General features: G+C 39.6%; 1 protein-coding gene across 2 annotated transcripts in view; it reads left to right on the forward strand.

The window, feature by feature from the left end:
• The first annotated feature begins 1,022 nt into the window (after positions 1-1,022).
• The window catches only part of SLC35D1 (solute carrier family 35 member D1), a 32,119-nt gene continuing 9,612 nt past the window's right edge, over positions 1,023-23,529 (forward strand). For both annotated transcript variants that reach the window (XR_013346847.1, XM_077824019.1), the window contains exons 1-11: positions 1,023-1,212; positions 2,041-2,074; positions 2,167-2,253; positions 4,720-4,787; positions 5,759-5,830; positions 6,843-6,911; positions 8,288-8,390; positions 10,636-10,728; positions 19,325-19,392; positions 20,368-20,446; positions 22,790-22,872. Coding sequence is in view for 1 of the 2 variants with exons in the window: in XM_077824019.1 (XP_077680145.1) it covers positions 1,025-1,212; positions 2,041-2,074; positions 2,167-2,253; positions 4,720-4,787; positions 5,759-5,830; positions 6,843-6,911; positions 8,288-8,390; positions 10,636-10,728; positions 19,325-19,392; positions 20,368-20,446; positions 22,790-22,872 (944 nt within the window). In the remaining variant the exon portion in view is untranslated. The remainder of the gene's footprint in view (positions 1,213-2,040; positions 2,075-2,166; positions 2,254-4,719; positions 4,788-5,758; positions 5,831-6,842; positions 6,912-8,287; positions 8,391-10,635; positions 10,729-19,324; positions 19,393-20,367; positions 20,447-22,789; positions 22,873-23,529) is intronic.

A 23,529-nucleotide genomic window follows, 5' to 3' on the forward strand; every position in this document is an offset into this window, starting at 1 on the left:
TTCGCAGAACTGCTGCCTAGCCATTCGGTCCCTAGTCTGTAGCTGTGCATTGGGTTCTTCCGTCCTAAGTGCAGGACCCTGCACTTATCCTTATTGAACCTCATCAGATTTCTTTTGGCCCAATCCTCCAATTTGTCTAGGTCCTTCTGTATCCTATCCCTGCCCTCCAGCGTATCTACCACTCCTCCCAGTTTAGTATCATCCGGGTAATATCATTGTGGGATGTGTTAACAGAGGTATGTCCTGTGTAAGGCAGAGAAGGTAACCATCTTGCTCTACACGGCTCAGATGAGGCCTCAGCTGGAATACTGGGTCCAGTTCTTCGCACCCCACTTTAGGAAAGATGTGGACAAACAGGAAAGAGTCCAGAGGAGAGCAACAAAAATGATACAAGGTTTAGAAAACCTGACCTATGAGGAAAAGTTAACAAAAACTGTTTCATCTTGGGAAAAGAAGAGTGAGTCAGAACCCACTACCAGTCTTCACAGTCCTCTTTACCGGAGCCATTTGATCAATGGTCCTCCCAAACCACTGAAGCCCAAAAATTACTGAGCTTAATCTGCAGCCAGGGAGAGGTAGATCAAACCGGGGGAGGGGACCCAGCCTCTGGAAGAGGCTTGCAAGGGAATTTGTGGACGCAAGATCATTGAAGGTTGGTACCAAGAGGGGGAGATGATTCTAGGCTGACTTGGTCCTGCCTCAGCGCAAGGGCTGGACTGGGCGAGTCCCAAAATACAGCGGCCCGAGGATGCCAACTCCCGCCTCCGCCGGCAGCGCCGGAGCCGGTCACGGATCCGCTATGATCGGCCCCCACCCCAGCGACCCGCAGGCAGCCCGTGACCCGCAGCCCCTGGCCTGGGGCGGCACCGCGCGCGCGCCCGCCCTGCCGCCCGCCCCACCCCCGGCCGAGCCTCGCGCAGCCCCCGCCCCTGCGCTAACTCCCCCACGCCCGCAGCCCTAGCGGGGCTCCCCGCCCCCTTGGGCCCGGCGCCGCCCCCCGCCCGTCTGCCGCGCCCCTGCAGCCATGTCGGCCGCCGCGCGCAGACGCCAGGCAGCCGGGGCGCCGCGAGAAGCCCCCGCTGGCGGAGATGAGGAGCCGGGCATGGCGGCCCCGAGCCTCAGCGTCTGCCTCAAGCTGCTGGCGGCGGCTCTCTACGGGTTCAGCTCCTTCCTCATCGTGGTGGTGAACAAGAGCGTCCTCACCAGCTACGGGTGAGCCGGGCCGCCCCGTGCCGCGCTCCGGGCAGAGTTCGGCGCCGCGGGGTCGGAGGGGGCGGGGGCTGGCTGCACGTTAACTCGTGCGGCGGGGCCCGGAGCAGCGCTTGGCCCCCTGGCCGCCGGGCCCGGGGCGGGGGATGCTCCGCACGGGGGGAGCTGCTGGGTCCCAGCACCGAGCGGGGCAGGGGGCCTTAGCTGGAACCCCAGGGATAGCCCCGTGGGGCGCCCCCCCCCGCCGCCTTCCCGGGCTGCCGGCGCTGGGGTGGGGGTGTTTGGGGCCACTGTTCGGACCCTGGCCCCCAGCTGAGGTATGCGCTGTGACTCTTGCTTGGCACTTGCTGCATCAGGGTGTTGTATGGTTTGGATGAGCTGGCTAGCTGATCGCTGGGGGGTTCCCCTGGCGTGGAGCAGGCTGGGGCGCAGGTTCACTGCCTGAAAGGAATTGTTCAGAGTCCCTAAGACTGTGAGCCCCGGGAGAACAAGCTATTAGCATCCCAAAGCTGTGGGGTCGTGGGTGCTGTGTGCCGTTAGCTCAAGCGGTACAGCCAGCTTTTTTAAGCTTTGGCCAGGGAATGCTTTAAGGCAAATATTAAAGGCCTAACATTAAGACTTAGTTAAAGAGCAAATTTTGAAGGGGGGGCAGATTGTATTTCCATGTGGTGTTTCTCTCTCTAGAATGTGATTGACTGAAAGTACAAGTTTCAGAGTAACAGCCGTGTTAGTCTGTATTCGCAAAAAGAAAAGGAGGACTTGTGGCACAAGGTTGACTTTGCTGACTTGTATTTTTATTTAATTTTTTTTTTTTTTTTTTTTTTACTATAGATTTCCCTCCTCACTATGTGTTGGACTAGGCCAGGTTAGTTGGTTTCCTGAATATTGCATGTTTCTAGTAGTGCATGGGAGGGGTTGTCGGGATGGAACAGTGAGTGTTTTGTGCTCCTCTTATAGATGCTGGCCACGGTGACTGTGCTTTGGGTGGGAAAGGCGCTCAGGGTGGTGAAGTTTCCAGACTTTGATAGAAGTATACCTCGAAAGGTAAAACGATTTCCCTGCATAGTGTCTAATGTAAAATACAGTTCTTTCTTTCCTTTTAAGGTATAAACACTTTAAAATGTGCATATTCTTTAAGAAGTTCAGTAACAGCTAGTGCTGTCAGCTAGACTTGAAAGAAATAATGCCTTTTATTTAAAAATATACCATTTTAAAATACGTTATTCATCAAATATAACATGGTTTCTGCCTTATTACATTATGCAATCCAGCACAGAATTCTGCTATGTAAGGCAGTTGTTGTATTTATTATTGTATTCTCATGTATGTATTTTTTCCAAGTTTTTGTTGCCTTTAATTTTAAAGACAGTATCTATATGCAACCAAAGATGTTCTGTTAATGTTTCGCAAACTATTGCTTAAGATAAATGCATTTTTCAGAAGTGTGTGTTGTAACTCTTTTTTAAAGTAGGCTGAACAAATGTTTTTGCTTGTCACCATACTGAGATGGTTCCCTAACTGAAAGCTAAAAAACCGAGGAGTACTTGTGGCACCTTAGAGACTAACAAATTTATTTGGGCATAAGCTTTCGATGAAGTGGGTTCTAGCCCACGAAAGCTTATGCCCAAATAAATTTGTTAGTCTCTAAGGTGCCACAAGTACTCAGGTTTGTTTGCTGATATAGACTAACCAGGCTACCACTCTGTAAGTGAAAGCTGTTGTTATAGAATCAATGCTTTATTGTTAGGGCTGTCGATTAATGGCGGTTAACTCATGCAATTAACTCAAAAAAATTAACTGCGATTAAAAAACTTAATCACAATTAATCGCACTGTTAAACAATAGAATACCAAATTGAAATTTATTAAATATTTTGGGATGTTTTTCTACGTTTTCAAGTACATTGATTTCTATTAAAACATGGAATACAAAGTATACAGTGCTCACTTTATATTATTATTTCTGATTACAAATATTTGCACTGTAAAAATGATAAACAAAATAAATAGTATTTTTCAGTTCACCTCATACAAGTACTGTAGTGCAATCTCTTTATTGTGAAAGTGTAACTTACAAATGTAGATTTTTGTTTTGTTACATAACCACTCAAAAACAAAACAGTGTAAAACTTTAGAGCCTACAAGTCACTCAGTCCTACTTCTTGGTCACCCAATTGCTTAGACAAACAAGTTTGTTTACATTTACGGGAGCTACTGCTGACTGCTTCTTATTTACAGTGTCACCTGAAGGTGAGAACAGGCATTCCAAGGTTTTTATGTGCCAGATATGCTAAACATTCATATGCCCTTTCATGCTTCAGCCACCATTCCAGAGGACATGCTTCCATGCTGCTGATACTTGTTAAAAAAATAATGCGTTAATAAAATTTGTGGCTGAACTCCTTGGGGGAGAATTGTATGTCTCCTGTTCTTTTTTACCGCATTCTGCCATATATTTTACGTTATAGTAGTCTCGGATGTTGATCCAGCACATGTTCGTTTTAAGAATGCTTTCACAGCAGATTTAACAAAATGCAAAGAAGGTACCAATGTGAGATTTCTAAGGATAAATACAGCACTCGACCCAAGGTTTAAGAATCTGAAGTGCCTTCCAAAATCTGAGCGAGACGAGGTGTAGAAAATGCTTTCAGATGTCTTAAAAAGCAACGCTCCGATGCGGAAACTACAGAACCCGAACCACCAAAAAAGAAAATCAACCTTCTGCTGGTGGCATCTCATTCAGATGATGAAAATGAACATGCGTCAGTCCGCTCTGCTTTGGATCGTTATCAAGCAGAACCCGTTATCAGCATGAACGCATGTCTTCTGGAATGGTGGTTGAAGCGTGAAGGGACATATGAATCTTTAGCACATCTGGCACATAAATATCTTACAATGCCAGCTGTAACAGTGCCACGCGAACGCCTGTTCTCACTTTCAGGTGACATTGTAAACAAGAAGCAGGCAGCATTATCTCCTGCAAATTGTAACCAAACTTGTTTGTCTGAGCGATTGGCTGAAGTAGGACTGAGTGGACCTGTAGGTTCTAAAGTTTTACATTGTTTTGTTTTTGAATGCAGTTTTTTTTGTACGTAATTCTACATTTGTAAGATCAACTTTCATGATAGCGATTGCACTACAATACGTGTATTAGGTGAATTGAAATACTATTTCTTTTGTTTTTTACAGTGCAAATATTTGTAATAAAAAATAATGAGCACTGTACACTTTGTATTCTGTGTTGTAACTGAAATAAATAAATTTGAAAATGTAGAAAACATCCAAAAATATTTAAATAAATGGTATTCTATTCTTTAACAGTGCGATTAATCATGATTCATTTTTTTAATCGCTTGATAGCCCTATTTATTATATTATCTGAATGTGCGTGTGAGAACTAACCATTTCAGGATGGAAGAACTCTGATCATGTAACCATGTTACTATTTGAATGGGTAGTTCTCTAGCTGTCTAATTTTTTATTGAGTGTTGTCCCTCTTATAATTTTCTAGACGTTTCCACTACCTCTTCTCTATTTTGGGAACCAAATCACAGGACTGTTCAGCACAAAGAAACTGAAGTATGGATAACTTTTATTATTTAGTGAGGTTATAATGTGTTATGATTATACATAAAGGTGAAACTGATCTTTAATATGCCCATGGGCTTGATTTGTGGCAATGTAGGGGAATGACGGTTATAACTATTATTTGGCAACTAGTAATCAAGGTCTCTTTCCTGGCCTTGGAATGTGCAAGTTTTTTTTAAAGGTCCATAAATCACTAGATGACATTCTCCTGACTGGTATTTAGTGATCTATCAGCGTCTCCAATGAAGCTTATTCCTATGATCTTAGAGGAGTCTCTGTTTTTACGCTTAAACAGCATCTGGGGAGGCGGAAGGAAAGGAGTGGGGAGAAACTGTACTAAAAGATGCCTGGCTTTGGATCTGCTGAAGCGAGGGGCAAGGAGGGGTGGGGGGATGGAGAAAATAGTATGACTTAGCTGTTTTGAAGAGACGTTATTTTGGGGGAAAGTGGGAAAGAACCCCATAATCAGCTACACATCTGTTCATGAAACATTTTTTTCACTATAATACAGCTTGATTTTTTTACATCGAACTGTGTGAAGCCTTAAGATAAATAGATACATTTAGTAATAAATATAATCAACCTTCATTTGTTACTCTGGATTTCATAGATTTGAGATTGAAAATAGCCCTCAAAATCAAATTATTTTTAACCTCTGGAAGTAACATGCACTATATCCAGCTGGTAGGAGATGGAGACTTTCTCCTGTGAATATTCCTTGACAGGTCTAAGTAGTATCTTTTGGCTATCAAATTAGTGATTTCCAGGAGGGATGCCATGGAATCCTTTCTGATGTGTTAGTTTTGTATAGCTCTGATTTTAATCTTTATCTTAGTTCCTATAAAGTGACTTGGCGTTGATTCAAAGTATCGTTGTGGGGATGAGCTTGGGGTGTAACATGTAACACGTCTGTGGAGTTTTATAATTTTTTTCGTGTTTAATTTTATTTTTTTCTTTTGCAGCTTGCCCATGTTCACAGTTCTGAGAAGGTTTTCTATTCTGTTTACAATGTTTGCTGAAGGAATTTTACTCAAGTGAGTTATTTCCAAAGCTATCAATCTTATATTCATATCATTTTTAAGATTGTTAAAGTGCTTGCAACATTTTAGTAAGCCTTTGCATGTAGAGGATTTGTGCAGTCAGATTTAGACATAAATTGAGCTTTAGAAACTTGGGGGCAAGAAAGAGAGAGAGCACAGATAATACATTATTTTATTAGAGAATTATCTTATCTTAGATGGGTCCTTCACTCTCATGTTTTTATCAAAGAAAAAAAATCTAATGCATTAAGTTTATATATTTAACTACAAAGGTAAGGGAGGAAAATGTTAAGATTCTTACATTAATAATGTACTTTCTACACTGTATCTCTATCATATTTGTCACTAGGCTGACTCTACATGCAGATTATGTCCATATGCCAGATGATTAACACACAGTTCATTCCCTACAGTGGGGATGTACTGTGTTTTGGTAGTCTTGGATGAGGTCAAGTCTCTAGCTTAATTGTCTTGATGTAGTTGGATTCTAGCACTGTTCATCTGCAGTGTAGGCAAGATCATTAACTCCGAGAGTATAGGTAGGTTTGTCAGTCTTCCTACCTTGTAATTCTTTGGGTAGGAGGCTATCCCAAAGTGACTTACACCACATCTTACGTGGGTCAGTCACTCTGTGTATTATTGATGTTTTCCCCCTCATCCTCCCTTGAATGTCACCTATTCACAGGCTAGTCAGTGTTAGTGGCCAGTCACCACAGCATTATGGCATTTTTCTGTGATAATAGCTCACAAATGGATGTCTTTAACTATAGTTGGCTCAGATAGCACTTACTGAAGTGTTACACTCCATCAGTCCTAATTAAAAAATCATAAGTATTCTGCTCTTCCAGAATTTCTCATCTTTGCTCTTTATATGTTGATTCCGCACCAGGAAGTCTGAAGTGTGACCAGAGCAAACGTTTTCCCCTTAATACTAGAAACAGCACTGCAATGTCAAAATTGAACTCTGCTTATGCGTGTTAGTAAGGTTCTTTTATCTTTTTTTCAGGAAGAAATTTTCTTGGGGCATTCAAATGACAGTGTTTGCAATGATAATTGGTGCATTTGTAGCTGCTAGGTAAGACTTCAAGCTTTTATCCCTTCCACTTTATATTACACAGCTTTTTACAGTTTATATTATTTGTCTTTTTAAATGGCTTGTACAGAGTATGTTGGTTAGTTTACAAAGTTAATTAGAATTCATAAACTATAATAATTTAAAGGTAGCACTTAAATGACAAAATCCTGCCTGCATGCTCTGCGATAGATAGACCAGTTAGAAAATTCTAAACTTAAAAGCATAACTTGTCCTTGTTCAGCCTTCATTTTTTTCCACTGTCTGGCCTTCATGTAGATAATGGTAGAATGGGGGTGAGGCCTGGTCTGCACTCGAAGTTCTGCTGTTTTGGTTAGGGGTATGAGTTATAAAATAATTTTTTTATTATTTTTACTTATAATTATACCAGTAAAAGCCCTGGTGTGGATGCAGTTATATTGGTATTAAGCAAAAAGAAAAGGAGTACTTATGGCACCTTAGAGACTAACCAATTTGAGCATAAGCTTTCGTGAGCTACAGCTCACTTCATCGGATGCATCCGATGAAGTGAGCTGTAGGAATGCATCCGATGAAGTGAGCTGTATCTCACGAAAGCTTATGCTCAAATAAATTGGTTAGTCTCTAAGGTGCCACAAGTACTCCTTTTCTTTTTGCGAATACAGACTAACACGGCTGCTACTCTGAAACCTGTCATTGGTATTAAGGTGCCTTTTACCAATATAACTTATTCCCCTTCTACTAGGTAAATAAAGTATACTGGTACAAGCACCTTTATATCAGTATAACTGAAAAAGTGAAAGCGATACAATTTTCTGGTGTAAACAAGGCTTAAATCATCATGTCAAAGCTTGATTTTAAAATATTTTATAATCCTTTTAAATGGAAGTTGCTGAAGTTATGCAAAACATTGAATTTCATTGTCGGGGAAGGTGAGTGGAAAAACTCACTCGTTCACCTGTGAGAAGAGTAGACGGCTAGTTAATGGCCTAATATTTGTATGTTTTCATTTATATAAAAAAAAAAAAAAAAAGTCCAGAACTAGAGAAAATGGCTTGCAGTCCCAGACTAAAGTTCCCATCCTCAAACACTTATGCATGTGCTGGACTTTACTATCAGGAATAGTTCCACTGATTTCAGGGGTACTGCTCATGCTAGTAAAGTTAAGCATTTGTGGCGTTTATGGGATCAGGGCCTTAGTTTGTACAATTAGTAGTACTGAATGCAGCATTTATTATATTGAGTCTTCGCTCAGTGCCTCAAATACAGAGGCTAGCCTGCCAGGTAAGCTCACGGGGAAACGCCTTTTCTACATGGAACTTATCAGACAAAATATAACATGGAGGAGTTTTGTAAATGTTACACTCTGAGCGATTTAAAATCTTAATTTCCCCCTCCAGTTCTGACTTGGCATTTGATCTAGAAGGATATATTTTTATCCTGATTAACGATGTCTTGACAGCTGCAAATGGTGCATATGTAAAACAAAAACTGGATTCGAAGGTAGGCTGACTTCAATTTTCACTTTAAGAATGACATTATTGTGTTGCAAAGTAACAGCTAACCTACAACACTGCGACTTTTAAAAATTTGAACATTATGGGTAAATGAATAGAAAGCTAATTGTTGGAGACTGAAAATGTGAGCGTATTCTGCAGCTGGTAATACGGTGCTTTGATGAGCTGTTCATTTCCCCGAGTATTGAGCTCTGTCACTGAACTCAGCACATCTTGTCACTATTATTTAAAGTAGAACTTTTGTTGCTCCTTATTCTTGTTTGTCCTGAACAATATTCTTCTGGATCTTAACTTGACGCTTCTGTATTTGAAAATAAAACAGTTGCATGTATTTTGAAATAAGCTGTAAATCCAGTTTTATCAAACTGTAAGCATAACCAGTTCACTGTTGTTGGAGCTATATTTATTTGTATCTGCGTGAAATAATAATTTGGCTATTTAACTGCAAAGTCAGGGTTGTTTAAAAAAATTAAAAACCTGGTTCTTCATTAGACAGTGAACTGACCACATCTTCCCTCCCACTGCTTTCAAAGACAGGGAGAGCTGATATGTCACCCTATTCTACCCTTTTTTCTGCAGCCGGACCTGGACATGAACTTCTGTCCTTATTGTTGCAACTATGTAGTTTTTTAACACTGGGTCTGAGTGATGCTCTGTAGTGTACTTTTGGGGCAATTGGGAGTCCCTGTTCATCTCCTTTGAACATAAATGTGCTGTATTCAGTTAGGGTCTCAGCAGTATTGCTAAGTTCCTACTAGTTCAACATCTGAGAAAGAGAAACTGATTGTTTAGACTACCCTGAAAGTACAAGAATGAGCTTATCAGATGTTCACAACATACCGTGTGAGGGCTAAGTGTAACTTTTAATTACAAGGTGGAGGATAAACCTTTACATTGCTAGTGAACTCCATTTCTATTAATCTAGCCAGGAAGATACAAGTACAAGCCACTGTAAATAATTTTTGGAGCATCTGTTGCCTGTGATATGAAGCATTTTCTTGATTATATTTATTGTGAATGTTGAGTCTGGTGCTTAAAATGCTTTACTTAATCTTCTTCTCCTTTAGTTTCCTGTGGTGAAGTTACATGTTTTTGTGTAGCATAGAATCATATTTTGAGCATAGGATAAGGCAGCTTGTGTATGTATAAGGTGGCTTATGTCACCAGTCTGCTGCTATGGAAAATGGCAAAATTTTGAGCTAGGTATGCTATAGGTGTATCAGTTCTTCTGTGGGCTGTCATAGACCATTTTAGCATTATAAACGTATCCTGCAATCTTGAAGTGCTCCAGGGCATAGCTGCAATCTGTTTGACAGTGAAGACACTTCCATTTGATTAATGATAACTATTAACCAGGTTTCCAAGCCTGCTGTATGGAAGTCAAACTAAGTAAAAGTATTGCCTAATAAACTGTAAGGGAGAATTTTACAAGTCTGATAAATAGTTTTCCATCAAGCCTGCTGGAGGTACACTCCTCTTTCTGTCTATATTGGGAGTTGGTCTGTATATGAGAAACCGCATGTCAAAACACAACTCCCCCAACAATGCACCTTGCCTCCTCTCAGAAAATTATTACTGAATGCTTTGGCTGCTGGTGTAAACAGGGCCAAACCATAATGATGCAGAAAACTCAAACAGAATGAAGGCTCAGTCATGATTCCTGCTTCAGGTGTCCAAAAGAGACAAATGGGCAAGGTAATATCTTTTATTGGACCAACTTCTGTTGGGGAGAGAGACAGCGTTTTGAACTACACAGAGCTCTTCTTCGGGTCCAACACAGTTTGGCTCTGTCTACATCAGTGGTTGGTTGGTGGGCCCATGGAGTGTCCAGGCACTGTGCCTATTCTGATGAACACCTGGCCTCTCTGTCTTGTCTTTTTGTCTTATCTGTGAATTCCAAACCAATTTGCTTTCTCTACCTGAAATGAAACATGGCTGTGTCCCTGAGTTTTTCCGACCCAAATATTGATGGTTGTTAATATTTCAGCAATGCCTTTATGGGTCTCTGAAAGAACATCCAAGCACAGAATTTGCCCAGTTGTTCTAAAAGTGTCATACACAAGACAGATTTATTTCATAATATTTAAAATGTCCATGTTTCCCTTCTAACTATGCAGGAATACCACATTCATTTCACTGATGAGACCTGGTTTTGTGTAGCTTTATGTATAAGGTTTTATGTCTCTGTTTGGTGGAGCCAACCTAAATACCCAACTATTTCCTGTTCCTAGGAGCTGGGAAAGTATGGTCTGCTTTATTACAATGCACTGTTTATGATTCTTCCCACCTTGGCCATTGCCTATTTCACAGGAGATGCGCAAAAGGTAGGACTCTTGTTCCAAATTGCAAGCCTTTAGTTGTACAGTAAACATTTTCTGTCATATATGCTTCTGTATTGCTAGAGAAAATGTTTTTTTTTCCTATTCATCATAACTCAAATGTGAATGCAGAATGACTTCGTTTTTCTGTAACTTATCAACTTGTTTTTTTATACAGTATTTGTCATTTATATGTAAATGTGAAACTATACTATATGTAAGGGATCATTTGTGGAGGGAGGACTGAAGAAACCACAGAAGTTCCCTATAAAATTAAGTATAAATAGTTAAGAGAATTAGTGACTGTTGATATGAGACACCTTATTTCCGATGAAATCCATGGAATGGCTTTATACTGATCTTCATAAGAACTAAGCAATTCCTTTTTCCTAAAGAGGAATGAAATAATTAAAACCAAGTACTAGGAAGATATGAAGACTTCAGAGTAGGTTTATTCCTGATTGGCTTGTACTAGAAAGATGAAACACTGCAGACTTCTTGGATTTTTTTCTTTTGACTTGTAGAGGTAGTTGGCTTATTTATGGTGGATTTTGAACACGGTAAATATTAATATTTACCAATATTAACTCACCAGTATATTACCTGACTTCCCACAGATCAATGTGTTTAACATCTGTATGCAAATTTAGAACTTGAATGTAAATAAGTGTACTTAATTTGTTCTTCTAGCACTGACAAAAGCACTGATCTTGAACACCACTTAGTAAAATAAATTGATATATCTTCCCCCCTCCAAGAGATACTACTTGAGGCTTTCAACCATAGATAGCTTATACTAAAAAGTGAAATGGTGAAGCAGGTAAATATCAGGGGTGGGGGATATCCTTTACCCATATAAATTCCTTCTGTGTGAATGATAATGCCAATTAATATTAATGGCAGTTAGATGAGTAAATCTCTTACATATCAGTAGAGAAAACAGATAATCATATAAAGCAGTTACTAGCATTGTTCCTTTAATAAAATCACAATCCATGTACACTTACCATAAACTATTTTGTGATGTTTGTGATGCTGCATAGACATTTCAGTAAGGAAGTCTTGTGATCTAAAGCGATATCTACTCCTCGGAATATCTTTTTTCCTGTTTAATTTGTTAAAGCTGGCAATGGCTTTGATCATGAGTATATGATTAGCTGTGAGAACTGGATGTGAACAGAAAGTATTTCAGAGTGTCAGTTTGTCCTTCCTCCTCACCCCACTCCTCTTTGCGATACGCCAAAGGCAGCTCAGCTGGAATATATTTGAGGGAAATATACTCCTTTATAAATCAGAGCAAACCAATGTGGAGTTGAATGTTGGCTTTGTGCTACTCTGTAGAGTCTGTGTATTCACAGTATGTGTAGAAACCTCCTCTTCCCCAATTTTTTTAGTAAACTTTCTTTTGCTCTCTGGAAAAGGTCTTGGCAATGAAGGTGATCAAAGACTCATTCCGCTTAACTTAGTCCCAGAAAATTCAGCGTCCAGAGGGTTATGAAACTTTATTTAATAAATGTGTGTATTTTATTTCATTGTTTTTTTCTAAAGCATATCTTTGTACTAAATTTATTTTTGCATTCTCTGCTAATCCAAAAAATGCATTAATAAAGCAATAATAAAAAGTATAGCCACAGGGGGAAGAGTGGCTGGCTGTTATGTAAAGAGGCTCAAAACCTGGATTTTTGTGGAGCGTTAACTGTCAGACAAAAAGATTTCAGATCCATAGGAAAATGTTTGTAATAAAAGCTGATAACATTTTCCCATTATTAAAGCATGTCAATGATTTGTCATGGTTATACGTAGTGTTTTCATTAATTCATGTCAAAGGTATTGACATCTTGTTGAGTTCCCAGTTACACAGCAGGCAGAAATGGCTATGTGCTGAGAGCAAGCAAAATTTACATCTAAATAATTCATGGCAATGAAGTGAATAAACCTCAATGAAGCCGGTAGGTGTAAGTTTCTTTAACTGGTCAGTCAGCTGGCTTTTTTTTCTGTCTATTTCAAGTACATACATGGCCCCCATCATCATTAGTCTCGAGCGCCTCACAATCTTTCATGTGTGTGTTCTCACACCTCTGTGAAATACTGCTATAGTATATAATGCTATTATCCCCATTTTACAGATGGGAATTGAGGTTCAGTTTCCAATTGACTTGTGCGAGGTCACACAGGAAGTATGTGGTGGATCAGGGATTGAACCCAGGTATCCCAAGTTCTTGACTAGGATACTAACCACCGGCCCATCCTTCCTCTCTAAAATACTTCAAAGGGGACATTATTTGGTAATTGGGAAATATACCCAGCCAGAGACCCTTCTAATACCATACAGGTGGGGGGGGGGGGGAGGGAGAGAGAGAGAGAGAACCTGTATTTTCTCCAGTACTCACTGGGGTGTGGGTGCATATTTATATTTTAAAAATAAATAAATAATGCTGCTGGTGTGCTTGGCATGGAGGCCGGTTACTTTAAATTGGGAATGTTAGTTTTCAGGCATCTAACATGACTATTGCTAAATGCCTGAAGTCATCTGGCCAGTTGTGCTGTTGTCTGTCATCCAGAGAAATACTGATCAATATCTAGGATCTTCGATTGTGGGAAGGCTTTTAAGCATTAGTGTAGTGTTTAATGCTAACCTCTACTGGATGTTAATATTTGTTATTGTATGTGTACAGCTATATGTCTTTGTAGACATTTTTTTTAATTATAGATGCTTTCCACCTCAAACCTACTGTTAAGTTACAAAATACAAAGGGTGTGTGTATGGCTAGGATAGCTTTGAAATGGAATATCTATAGTTGGCCTTAGATCTGTTTACAAAGAAAATGAGATTCTAGAGAGGTTGTGTCAGCAGGGACATGTAAGACAAACCCCAAGAGAGAGATTCTGCTCTTCTCAGAATAACTTACATCAGAGGTTGTACACTCAGTACTATTTCCCTCAGCTAGGCAGAAACCAGACTAGAACTAAATTGAGCTTTGGTGATTGTCAAAGCTATGCTTCCATGACAAAGTATTAATGGAGAAGTCTGTCATCAGATGGCTACGTAATAGAAATCAGGACATGTACTAATGTAAGAGTTCTGCTTGAACAAAAACTCAGAACAGTATAGTTAAGATAGGCAAAGAAAGCAAGAGACTTTTCCCCATCCTAGGGCTTGTCCTTACTACCGGGGAGATGAACGTCGCTGCAATTGATACAGCGGGTGTCGATTTAGCGGGTCTAGACCGGCTAAAAAACTATCACAGAGCGCTCTCCAGTCAACTCCAGTACTCCAGCTCCCCAAGAAGAGTAAGGTAAGTTGACTGGAGAGCGTCTCCTGTAGATGCAGTGTAGTGAAGACACCAGGATAAGTTGACCTACGGTACGTTGACTCCAGTTACGTTATTCACATAGCTGGAGTAGCATAATTTAGGTTGACTTACCCCTGAAGTGAAGACAAGCCCCTAGTTACAACTAAGCAACATTAAGCAGCCTTGTAGATAAACTCAAAGGACATAAAGCCAAACCCATTAATAATGCACTGCTAAATGTTCTGTGAAGCTTAGTTCATTGTCACATTAACTCTAGCAACATATTATCTCCTAATATCGTGGGACCTTCAGTCATACATAGAGGATAAACAATAAGATGCAGTTCCTGTTCACTCCAAGGAAAACATCTCTGAACTGTTACAGCTGTGTGACTGTTAGCAACATTTAAATCTCCTTCCTGTATTATAGTAATCTTCCCTTCGAATGAATAGGGTTCCTTAATCAGCTGGACTGATTGCTGTTGGAATGACATGAGGCATACTCTCGACAGCCTACTCTTGATGCGCTCTCTACAGCAGGGATACTCAACCTCAGTGGTTCAGGAGCCAAATTAGCAATCAGCATTGCCAAAAGAGCCATAGTAGTGTGAATTCATTGCTTCATTCACAATACTACTATATTATATTTAGTTATATAATTTTCTCACAGCAAAATAAGTTCATAACTTAGTGGAAGTTGAAAACTTCATTAGTTAATAACATAGTAAAAGCATCCTGATTGGTTAATAACTTTGATTAATAATTAAACCAGTGTTTTAATACCACGTGCTGCAAAGAGCCTTAGGAGACTCTTTGTGGCTTGTGAGCCTCGTTCTGAGTATCGCTGCTCTACAGTGCAATATTCGCCTACTGGCTCAGGAAGTGAAGTACGAGGAATTATTTCCTTTTCACTTCCCTCCCATGTTCCTCCCCTGTCGCCCCCCAGGCACTCCTGTCTTTCTCGCTCCTCCAACTTCCTGTTGATCCTACTGTTGGTTGTTTAGTAGTCTGTCCGTTTCACTAAGGTATCTTCTGCTTTTTTTTCATGGATCAGCATTGGCCAAATGTTTGAAGGTGGCACAAGTATTAATGCAATTAAAAACAACAAACAAAGGGTCTCATATTAAGTTAAACTCTGTGCTTCTTGGATTTTTCTGTAAACTATTGTTCACAGCATCTTTCATTACAAAGTATGGAACAAAGGCACCAAATAGCGCACCGCTACTTCTAATATGACAGCATCATAGTTTACTATGTTTATAGTTTATTAACCTCTCCACTTTTATTGTAGAACACAATGAAACTATATTTTTTGTCTTCAGTATTTTCTACCTTGCAATAGGTGGCCATATGAAACAAATAGATTTATGTGGCATTAGTGTATTGTTTGGTTTGAAAGGACATTTATTGGTAAATGTCAATTTCAGTGTACACATACAAACTGATGAAAAATACTTCCATTGATGAGCACTGAAATTTAGATAGGCAAAGTAAGAAAAATATTGCTTGAGAATTTTTAGAGTTTGAATTAAGGATATTTACTTTATATTTTGAAATGACGACACTTTGTGTTTTAATGTTTATAAAGCTTTAACTTTTTGAGTCTGCGTCTACTGTCATCAAATAATTGTCGCACCCATAATTTCCCACAGCTGTGAAAATTTAAATAGATGAAAATAGGAAAAAAATGCTTAACACATAATTTTCAGCAACTCTGAAAATTTAAATGATAAAAAAGCTTAAAAGAAACATTATTATCCATAGAAATTAGTTTAAAAAAATCTAATTCTGCCAAGCCTAATTGTGTAGCATAGGTATTTTTAAAAGCATGTATGTATTTATAATCTGTCACACATACACTTGGAGTGTTTGTGTGTGTTCATAGATGTAGGTTTCAGAGTAACAGCCGTGTTAGTCTGTATTCGCAAAAAGAAAAGGAGTACTTGTGGCACCTTAGAGACTAACCAATTTATTTGAGCATGAGCTTTCATGAGCTCATGCTCAAATAAATTGGTTAGTCTCTAAGGTGCCACAAGTACTCCTTTTCTTTTTTCATAGATGTAGTATACGTGTTACTCTAATCTTCAGGTATAAAATGGAATAGACATTATACCACTGAGAGACAGACAACTCATTCTCAAAGCCATTCATAATACTACAACTGGGGTTTGATCAGCCACTTGGCAACATCTGCTGTGGGTTGGCATTAGTAACTGTTTGCCTGTTCTAAATGTAAATCATTTAGAAATTGATGAACCTCAACTCCCAATAGCAGTATTAGCAACTGCATTTGAATAATAAGTTGTTACTCTCTTGGGGTATGACTAAGCTGCAGTTAAACACTCGTGACTGACCTGTATCAGCTGACTTGGGCTCACTGTGTGGCTTTGTAGCTGTAAAATTGCTGTGTAGATGCTCGGGCTGGAGTCCCCATGAGGGGGAGCATAAATGTCTACACAGCTATTTTTAGCCCATGAGCCTGAGTCAGTTGACCTGGGCCAACCACAGCCCTGCTATGGATCTTTTATTACAGGGTAGCGGTACCTTTGACACCAGTAAAGAAGTGTAACTTTGTTAATTTTTACAAGAACTTTCTAAAACAGCGGTTCTCAAACTGTGGGTCGGGACCCCGAAGTTGGTCATGACCCCATTTTAATGCGGTCACCAGGGCTGGCTTAGACTTGCTGGGGCCAAAGCCGAAGCCCGAACCCCACCGCCCAAGGTCTTCAGCCCTGGGCATCGGGGATCAGGTTACAGGCCCCCTGCGTGGGATTGAAGCCCTTGGGCTTTGGCTTTGGTCCACCCTATGTGGGGGTGGTGGAGCTTGGGCTTTGCCTCCCCCCACCCCAAGGGTGGGGGATGGGGCTCAGGCTTCGGTCCCCCCTCTTATGGTCGTGTAGTAATTTTTGTTGTCAGAAGGGGGTCGTGGTGCAATGATGTTTGAGAACCCCTGTTCTAAAACAGCATTCAAAATGCTGTCTCTGTTAGTTTATAAAATCACACACTTTAAAATTACCTTCATATGTGTTAGATTTTAATATCCAAGGTGATGGGATCTGTAGTTGAGCTGCTCTTCTGGCTTCAGAATCCCTGATCTACTTTGCAAAGAACTTTGACACAGCTGGAGAACTAAAAGGCTATCCTAAAACACAATACTGTGGAACAATTAATTGTGTATGAAGCTTTGTATCATAAAAAAAATTAACTCGCGATTCTCTAAACTGCGACCTTGTTTTACCACAGATTTTGCCTTTTTTTTAAATTATTTTTATTTAAACAGGTTTTGTTAAACACCTTGAATTAAATTGGTACCACTTGTAATATAAACAAGCCAACAGGCGCTTAACGCCGTCAATGCTAGACTTATTTTTTTTTTTAATCTCTATTGCTCACGTTGGTGGAGCTGCATCTCTGGTAGCAGTCGTTTCTAAACTGCACACTAACCCCACTTTCGCTATTTCACAAACATCCCCCACTTTCACTGTTTATGCTGAATATTGCTGTAAATGGATGACAGAAGCAAACTACATGTCAGCAATTGCTTCTCGAGAAGCTAAGGCTGAATATTACTGCCTGCCTCCTTTTCCTGTGTAGACTCATTGGGGAGGGAAAAGAGAAGAGTGTGAGTCCACCAGCATCTATCCTCTGCTAGTATCTTGAATGCTTCACAAATCTGGCATAGAGATATCAAGTACAAATTATGCCAAACCAACCTAATTTCCTCCTTTGGCAGGATTACTGGCCTAGTGGATAGGGAGGAAGCTATAGCTGTGATATCTTGATTTGAGTAAGGCTTTTAACACAGTCCCACATGACATTCTCAAAACAAAGTAGGGAAATAAGGCCTAGATTAATTTACTGTAGGGTGCATGCACAATAGGTTGAAAACCCATGCTTATAGAGTAGTTATAAATGGTTCAATGTGACACCCTGGAGTTTATCTAGTGGAGTCTCATAGGGGACAGTCCAAGGTCTGGTGCTTTCCGTTTTCATTAATGACTTGGATAATGGAGTAGAGAGTGTGCTTAATGAAATTTGCAGATGGCACCAAGCTGGGAGGGCTTGTCGGCACTTTGGAGGACAAGATTAGAATTCATAATCTTGACAAATTGGAGAATTGGTCTGAATTCAACAAGATGAAATTAAGTGAAGATAAGTGCAAAGCACTTCACTAAGGAAGGAAAAATGAAACAAACATCTGCAAAACGGGGAATAACTGACTAGGTGATAGTGGATCACAAATTGAGAGTCAATGTTGTGAAGGAGCTGCAAAAAAAGGCTGCTATTCTGGAGCGTATTAACAGATATGTCATATGTAAGACCTGGGACGTAACTGTCCCATTCTCGTTGGTAGTGGTGAGGCCTCAGCTGGACTACAATGTCCAGTTCTGGGCACCACACTTTAAGAAAGATGTGCACAAATTGGAGAGTCCAGAGGAGAGCAATAAGAAAATAAGATTTAGAAAACCTGACCTGTGAGGAAAGATGAAAAAAAAGACATATTTAGTCTTGATAAAAGGCATCCCAGGGATCGGGGATCTGATAAGTCTTCAAATATGTTACGATCTGCTAGAAAGAAGACCAATCAATTGTCACCTTTTGTCCTATGTTCAGTGGACATGAGATTTGGCTTAATCTGCAGCAAGGGAGATTTCGGTTAGATAAGAAATACTTTCTAACTATATAGGTAGGTTAACTCTTGAATAGGCTTTCAAGGAAGTTTGTTCAATCAGCATCATTGGAGGTTTTTAAAAACACCTTTCAGGGATGGTCTAAAAGAGACAAGGTGGGTGAGGTAATCTCTTTTACTGGACCAACTTCTGTTGGTGAGAGAGACAAGCTGGTGAATTTACACAGAGCTCCTCTTCAGGTCTGGGCTGACTGACCTGAAGAAGAACTCTGTGTAAGCTCGACAGCTTTTCTTTCAACATTAGAACTTGGTCCAGTAAAAAAGATATTACCTCACCCATCTTGTGTGCCTAATATCCTGTGACCAACACAGCTACAACTACACTGCATACAGGAATGGTCTAAATTTACTTGGTCCTGCCACAGTGCAGAGGGATGGACTCGGTGACCTCTCAAGGTCCCTTTTTAGCCTTACGTTCCTCCTGTGATTCTAGAATCTGGATTCAGACTAAGCCGCTGTACTCAGAAGGCTGTAATAGCATTGGTGAATGACCTCCTTATGGCCATGATCCTTTAGTGCTCATTTCTGGCTTTCACATTAACTGCGGCAAAACGTTAAAGGATTAAAGTCTACTTTAGAACATTATTTTTCATTTTTAAGATTGGATTTGTTTGTTTCAGGCAATGGAATATAAAGGCTGGGGAGATACACTCTTCGTTATACAGTTTACACTTTCATGTGTAATGGGGTAAGGATTTACTTCAACTTTAGTGGTGTTTCCTCCGAGTAGTAGTCTCTCTACTATATCCCCACCAATAGATACTAAGGAAGTGCCTTACTCTGTGGGCCTGCTATGTAGTCAGTATGCACATAAAACTCCCATTAATGTTAATTGTGGGGAGAATAACCTTTGCAGAGAAGTACTACTGTTGATAAAGTTCTAATTAGTAGAAAGTCCAATTTCAGTGGTAGCACAAAACAGTTTGGAGAGAGATTATTGCTTAAAAGGCTGTCTCATGAATTAGAAATTCAGATGCTACTGTGTATTCTGATTTTTTTGGAGAGGCTGCATACTAATGTTTTTTATTTTCTTAAATCTAGCTGTTTTTATTAGCAATGGCATATTTTACTATTTCCTTTTACTTAAACTAGTAGAGTCTTATCAACTCTCACTTTGCTAATCTACAAACTTGATTCCACGAACGCCAGTGGTCTTTGCCCACTTCTTAGTAAGAATTAAACAATAGAGTGTGGTAACGAAGTCATTACTAAGATTTCATTACTATTTAAAAATTGTAGTTTGTGACACTTACAAACATAACTTCTTATAAATAAAACTAAATTACGCGTGTCAAACTAAACTACTTGTAGAATTTGTGCTGTAGTTTACTTAGGTTTTCTGGTCTATTTGCTCACTCACTAATTTCCTAAATTTAGTGATCACAAAAGGGTTGCCCTGTTAATGCGAGTTAGTAAGGTCCTCCTGTACAATACAGTATAGTGTACATGATGGTGTGGGGACGCTATTGCTGTGTATTTTGACAGATAACATTACTCCATAGTGAGTTATACAAGTCTCTCCAAACAAGGAGTTCTGGAAACTCTGTAGTATGGCATATAATTAAGAGCAGGGAGTGAGATGGCATGTTAGTATAATAAATGCACCCTCAAATGATGAAAAGCTGAATGTTGTGTGTGTGTTTTTGTTTTTTTCCTGCTGCAGGTTTATTTTGATGTACTCCACAGTTCTTTGCACTCAGTATAATTCTGCTCTTACAACTACAATAGTTGGCTGTATTAAGGTAAATTGCATAAATCTCTTAAATATTTGTCAGGTTTATTAAGTTTCCATTTCCTGTGATACAACAGTACCTGTATGATGCTTACAAAAGCAGCATAAATGTTTATATTCCGAGGCTTTTGTATGAGTGGAAGGGGTACTGAGAGCTAAGTAGGGATTTTTAGTAATTTGGAGAATAAAATTAGTCAAACCAAGAACAGTGAACCAAATCTTCATGATTGTCTCTCTTAATGCCAATTCAAGTGTGTGACCTCCCATTTACTCACCTGTGGTTCTTACTATGTGTTGTGGGGTACCATAACTAAACCCTAGCAAAATATTCACACTTATGAATTATGAATAACATATTAATAAAAGAAAGGAAAGAAAGAAACTGGTGAGCTATAACCAGTGGCTATTTCAGTCGCAATCTCTTCTGTATGTCTCTATTATGGAGAGATTACACCATCGAGAATGAGTCTGGGCTCCTGGGGATGTTGTTCCCTAGATAAATTAAGATCAAAGTGTATTATTCTGCAATTCAGTAGTGAGTTCTATCTTAGTGGAGCACAGATTACTATCATAGTTTGTACCTGGGTGAAGGAATATCATTTAAGGGTTGGTGAATCCTGTTTAGTTATCATTCCTAACCTAAACAATTTACAGATGGGCAGAGGAAAGCAGTCTCAGCTAAGTCCTATGAATCTGGAGAAAATATTTAACTTGTTTACTTAAAAGAAGCCATTCAAAAATTACTAATTACTAAATTATTAAAATTACTAATTTAAAATAGTAATGTTTCTTAATGCTCCAAATCACTTTAAGGAGAGGTTTTGAGGCTGGCAATTTAATGAAAATTAAGCATAGGAATTATAGAAATTTAGGACTGGAAGGGACCTTAATGGGTCATCTAGCCCAGTCCCCTGCACTGAGGCAGGACTAAGGTGTTATCTGCACCATTGCTGACAGGTGTTTGTCTAACATGTTCTTAAAAACCTCCAATGATGGAGATTCCACAACCTTTCCAGGCAATTTATTCCAGTAGAATTTATATTCTACCCTGACAGTTAGTAAGTTTTTCCTAATATCTAACTTGAGTCTACCTTACTGCAGTTTAAGCCCATTACTTCTTGTCCTGTCCTCAGTGGTTAAGAAAAACAATTTATCACCCTCCTCTTTATAACAACCTTTTACATACACCTCTATCCCGATATAATGCAACCTGATATAACGTGGGTTTGCATAGAACGCGGTAAAGCTCTGACACACTGCTCTGAGCAGAGCATTAAGGGGGCCCGGCCAGTGCCGAGGGGTTGGATAAGGGGCAGAGGGTCTCAGGGGCGGTCCTGAAATTAGTTAACTCTTCTATTGCTTTGTGAGCCACAATAGAATCCAGCTCACCCTTCTAGTGTCTTGGCTCGGCATGGTTAAGGGGTTAGAGGATAGACAAGGAATACATAGACAGAAAAAATACAGAGGCTTTTATGTGATATCCCCTTCCAGAGCAGAACTTCCCTTTAGGGCTGACAAACTCCAAGAGCCCTCCCATGTCTGTATAGGCTCCTTTCCATTCATTGATACGAGTTCTCAATAGTGATCTGTAGCTGCCAGCATTGTATATGGATCTCTGCTCTGGGTAAATGCTTGAATATCTTTTGCCTCATGCATTGGTACTAAGCGCTTGTAGAGCCCTACTGTAGAAACCCTGTGGATGGTTGTGTGGTTGAAAGCTGAGGATATTGAACTTTGGCATGACTGGAGATCTAAATGAAGTCTTTAACAAAACCAGTGATGCCTGAGGGGAAATGGGAAACCAATAAAAAAATATCTGAACTAAAAAACTGCTGTTGAAGCTGTTAGGCCTAGAATTAGGGCTGCTAGCAGTATGTGTAGTTTTGGAAATGCATAACTTTTTAAGGGTAAGGATTTTTGTACATGTCAGCATCTGCCTACTTTCAGATAAGGAAGAGAGGTAGAGCAAGAGAACAACTGGCTTTCTGAAGAATTAGTGCTCCGGGTACTTTGTTGTAAGGTTGTCTAGCAGAAGTGTTCTTTCCCCTATATTGCAGCCTTTGTTTTGCAGGGTGGGGGAAAACATTTCTGGGGCTACTAGGGCAATATGAAGGAAAAACAGCAAGACAAGAAAAAAAAATTAAGGCCTGAATATTTTAATATTTTCGGTAGCCCTGATATGGTAACTTTCAAGTCAGTATTATAAATACAAATGTCAGTATCTTTCACACAGTTATCTCTTCTGACACTCTTCTGTTTGTTTCAGCATCCTGTTTATGCAAGTGGAATATACATAAACAGCTCTTTTAAAAATTCTAAGCAAAATGTGTAAATCTTCTTTTTTTCTTTCCAGAATATATTAATAACCTATATCGGAATGTTTTTTGGAGGAGACTATATTTTCACGTGGACAAACTTCATTGGGTTAAATATCAGGTAAAAAAACTGAAAACTATGTAACACTCTTCAAAATAACTTTGTAAATTGAGCAACTTGCTATTGAATTACTAAAAGAAGTATTGGACCATCCAAATAGGATCGCTTTCCAAAGTACAACTGCACTTTGTTGAAGTCTGGTGGGAGGAACCCACTACAGAGCTATTAGGTAGGAAGTGTTAAGTGTTGATCCTGAAAACAGTTATGAATGTGAGTAGTCCCATTGATATCAAGGGATTTATGTGCATAAAATTAAGTTTCAGAGTAACAGCTGTGTTAGTCTGTATTCGCAAAAAGAAAAGGAGTACTTGTGGCACCTTAGAGACTAACCAACTTATTTGAGCATAAGCTTTCGTGAGCTACAGCTCACTTCATCGGATGCATACTGCTTGCAGGATCGTGCTCTTGACAAAGATTTTAGTTAAGATTTTTTTTTGTATCGCCAGCATAATGTCCCATCGTTTTTGGTAACAGATTTGTTTGGAGGTAAAGGAAGAGGAAAATGTGGGATTCTAAGTGGATAAAACCTTTCATAGAAGCGGGTGTGTGTATCAGTATGACTACTATGGGTGTATCTTTTATAAAATAAGCATAAGTAATTGGACTACTTGGTTCATTGATCATCATCTGCTACAGCAAACCCTATGTCACTGTGTA

The sequence above is a fragment of the Eretmochelys imbricata genome, chromosome 8, assembly GCF_965152235.1.
Source record: "Eretmochelys imbricata isolate rEreImb1 chromosome 8, rEreImb1.hap1, whole genome shotgun sequence".
NCBI lineage: Eukaryota > Metazoa > Chordata > Testudines > Cheloniidae > Eretmochelys > Eretmochelys imbricata.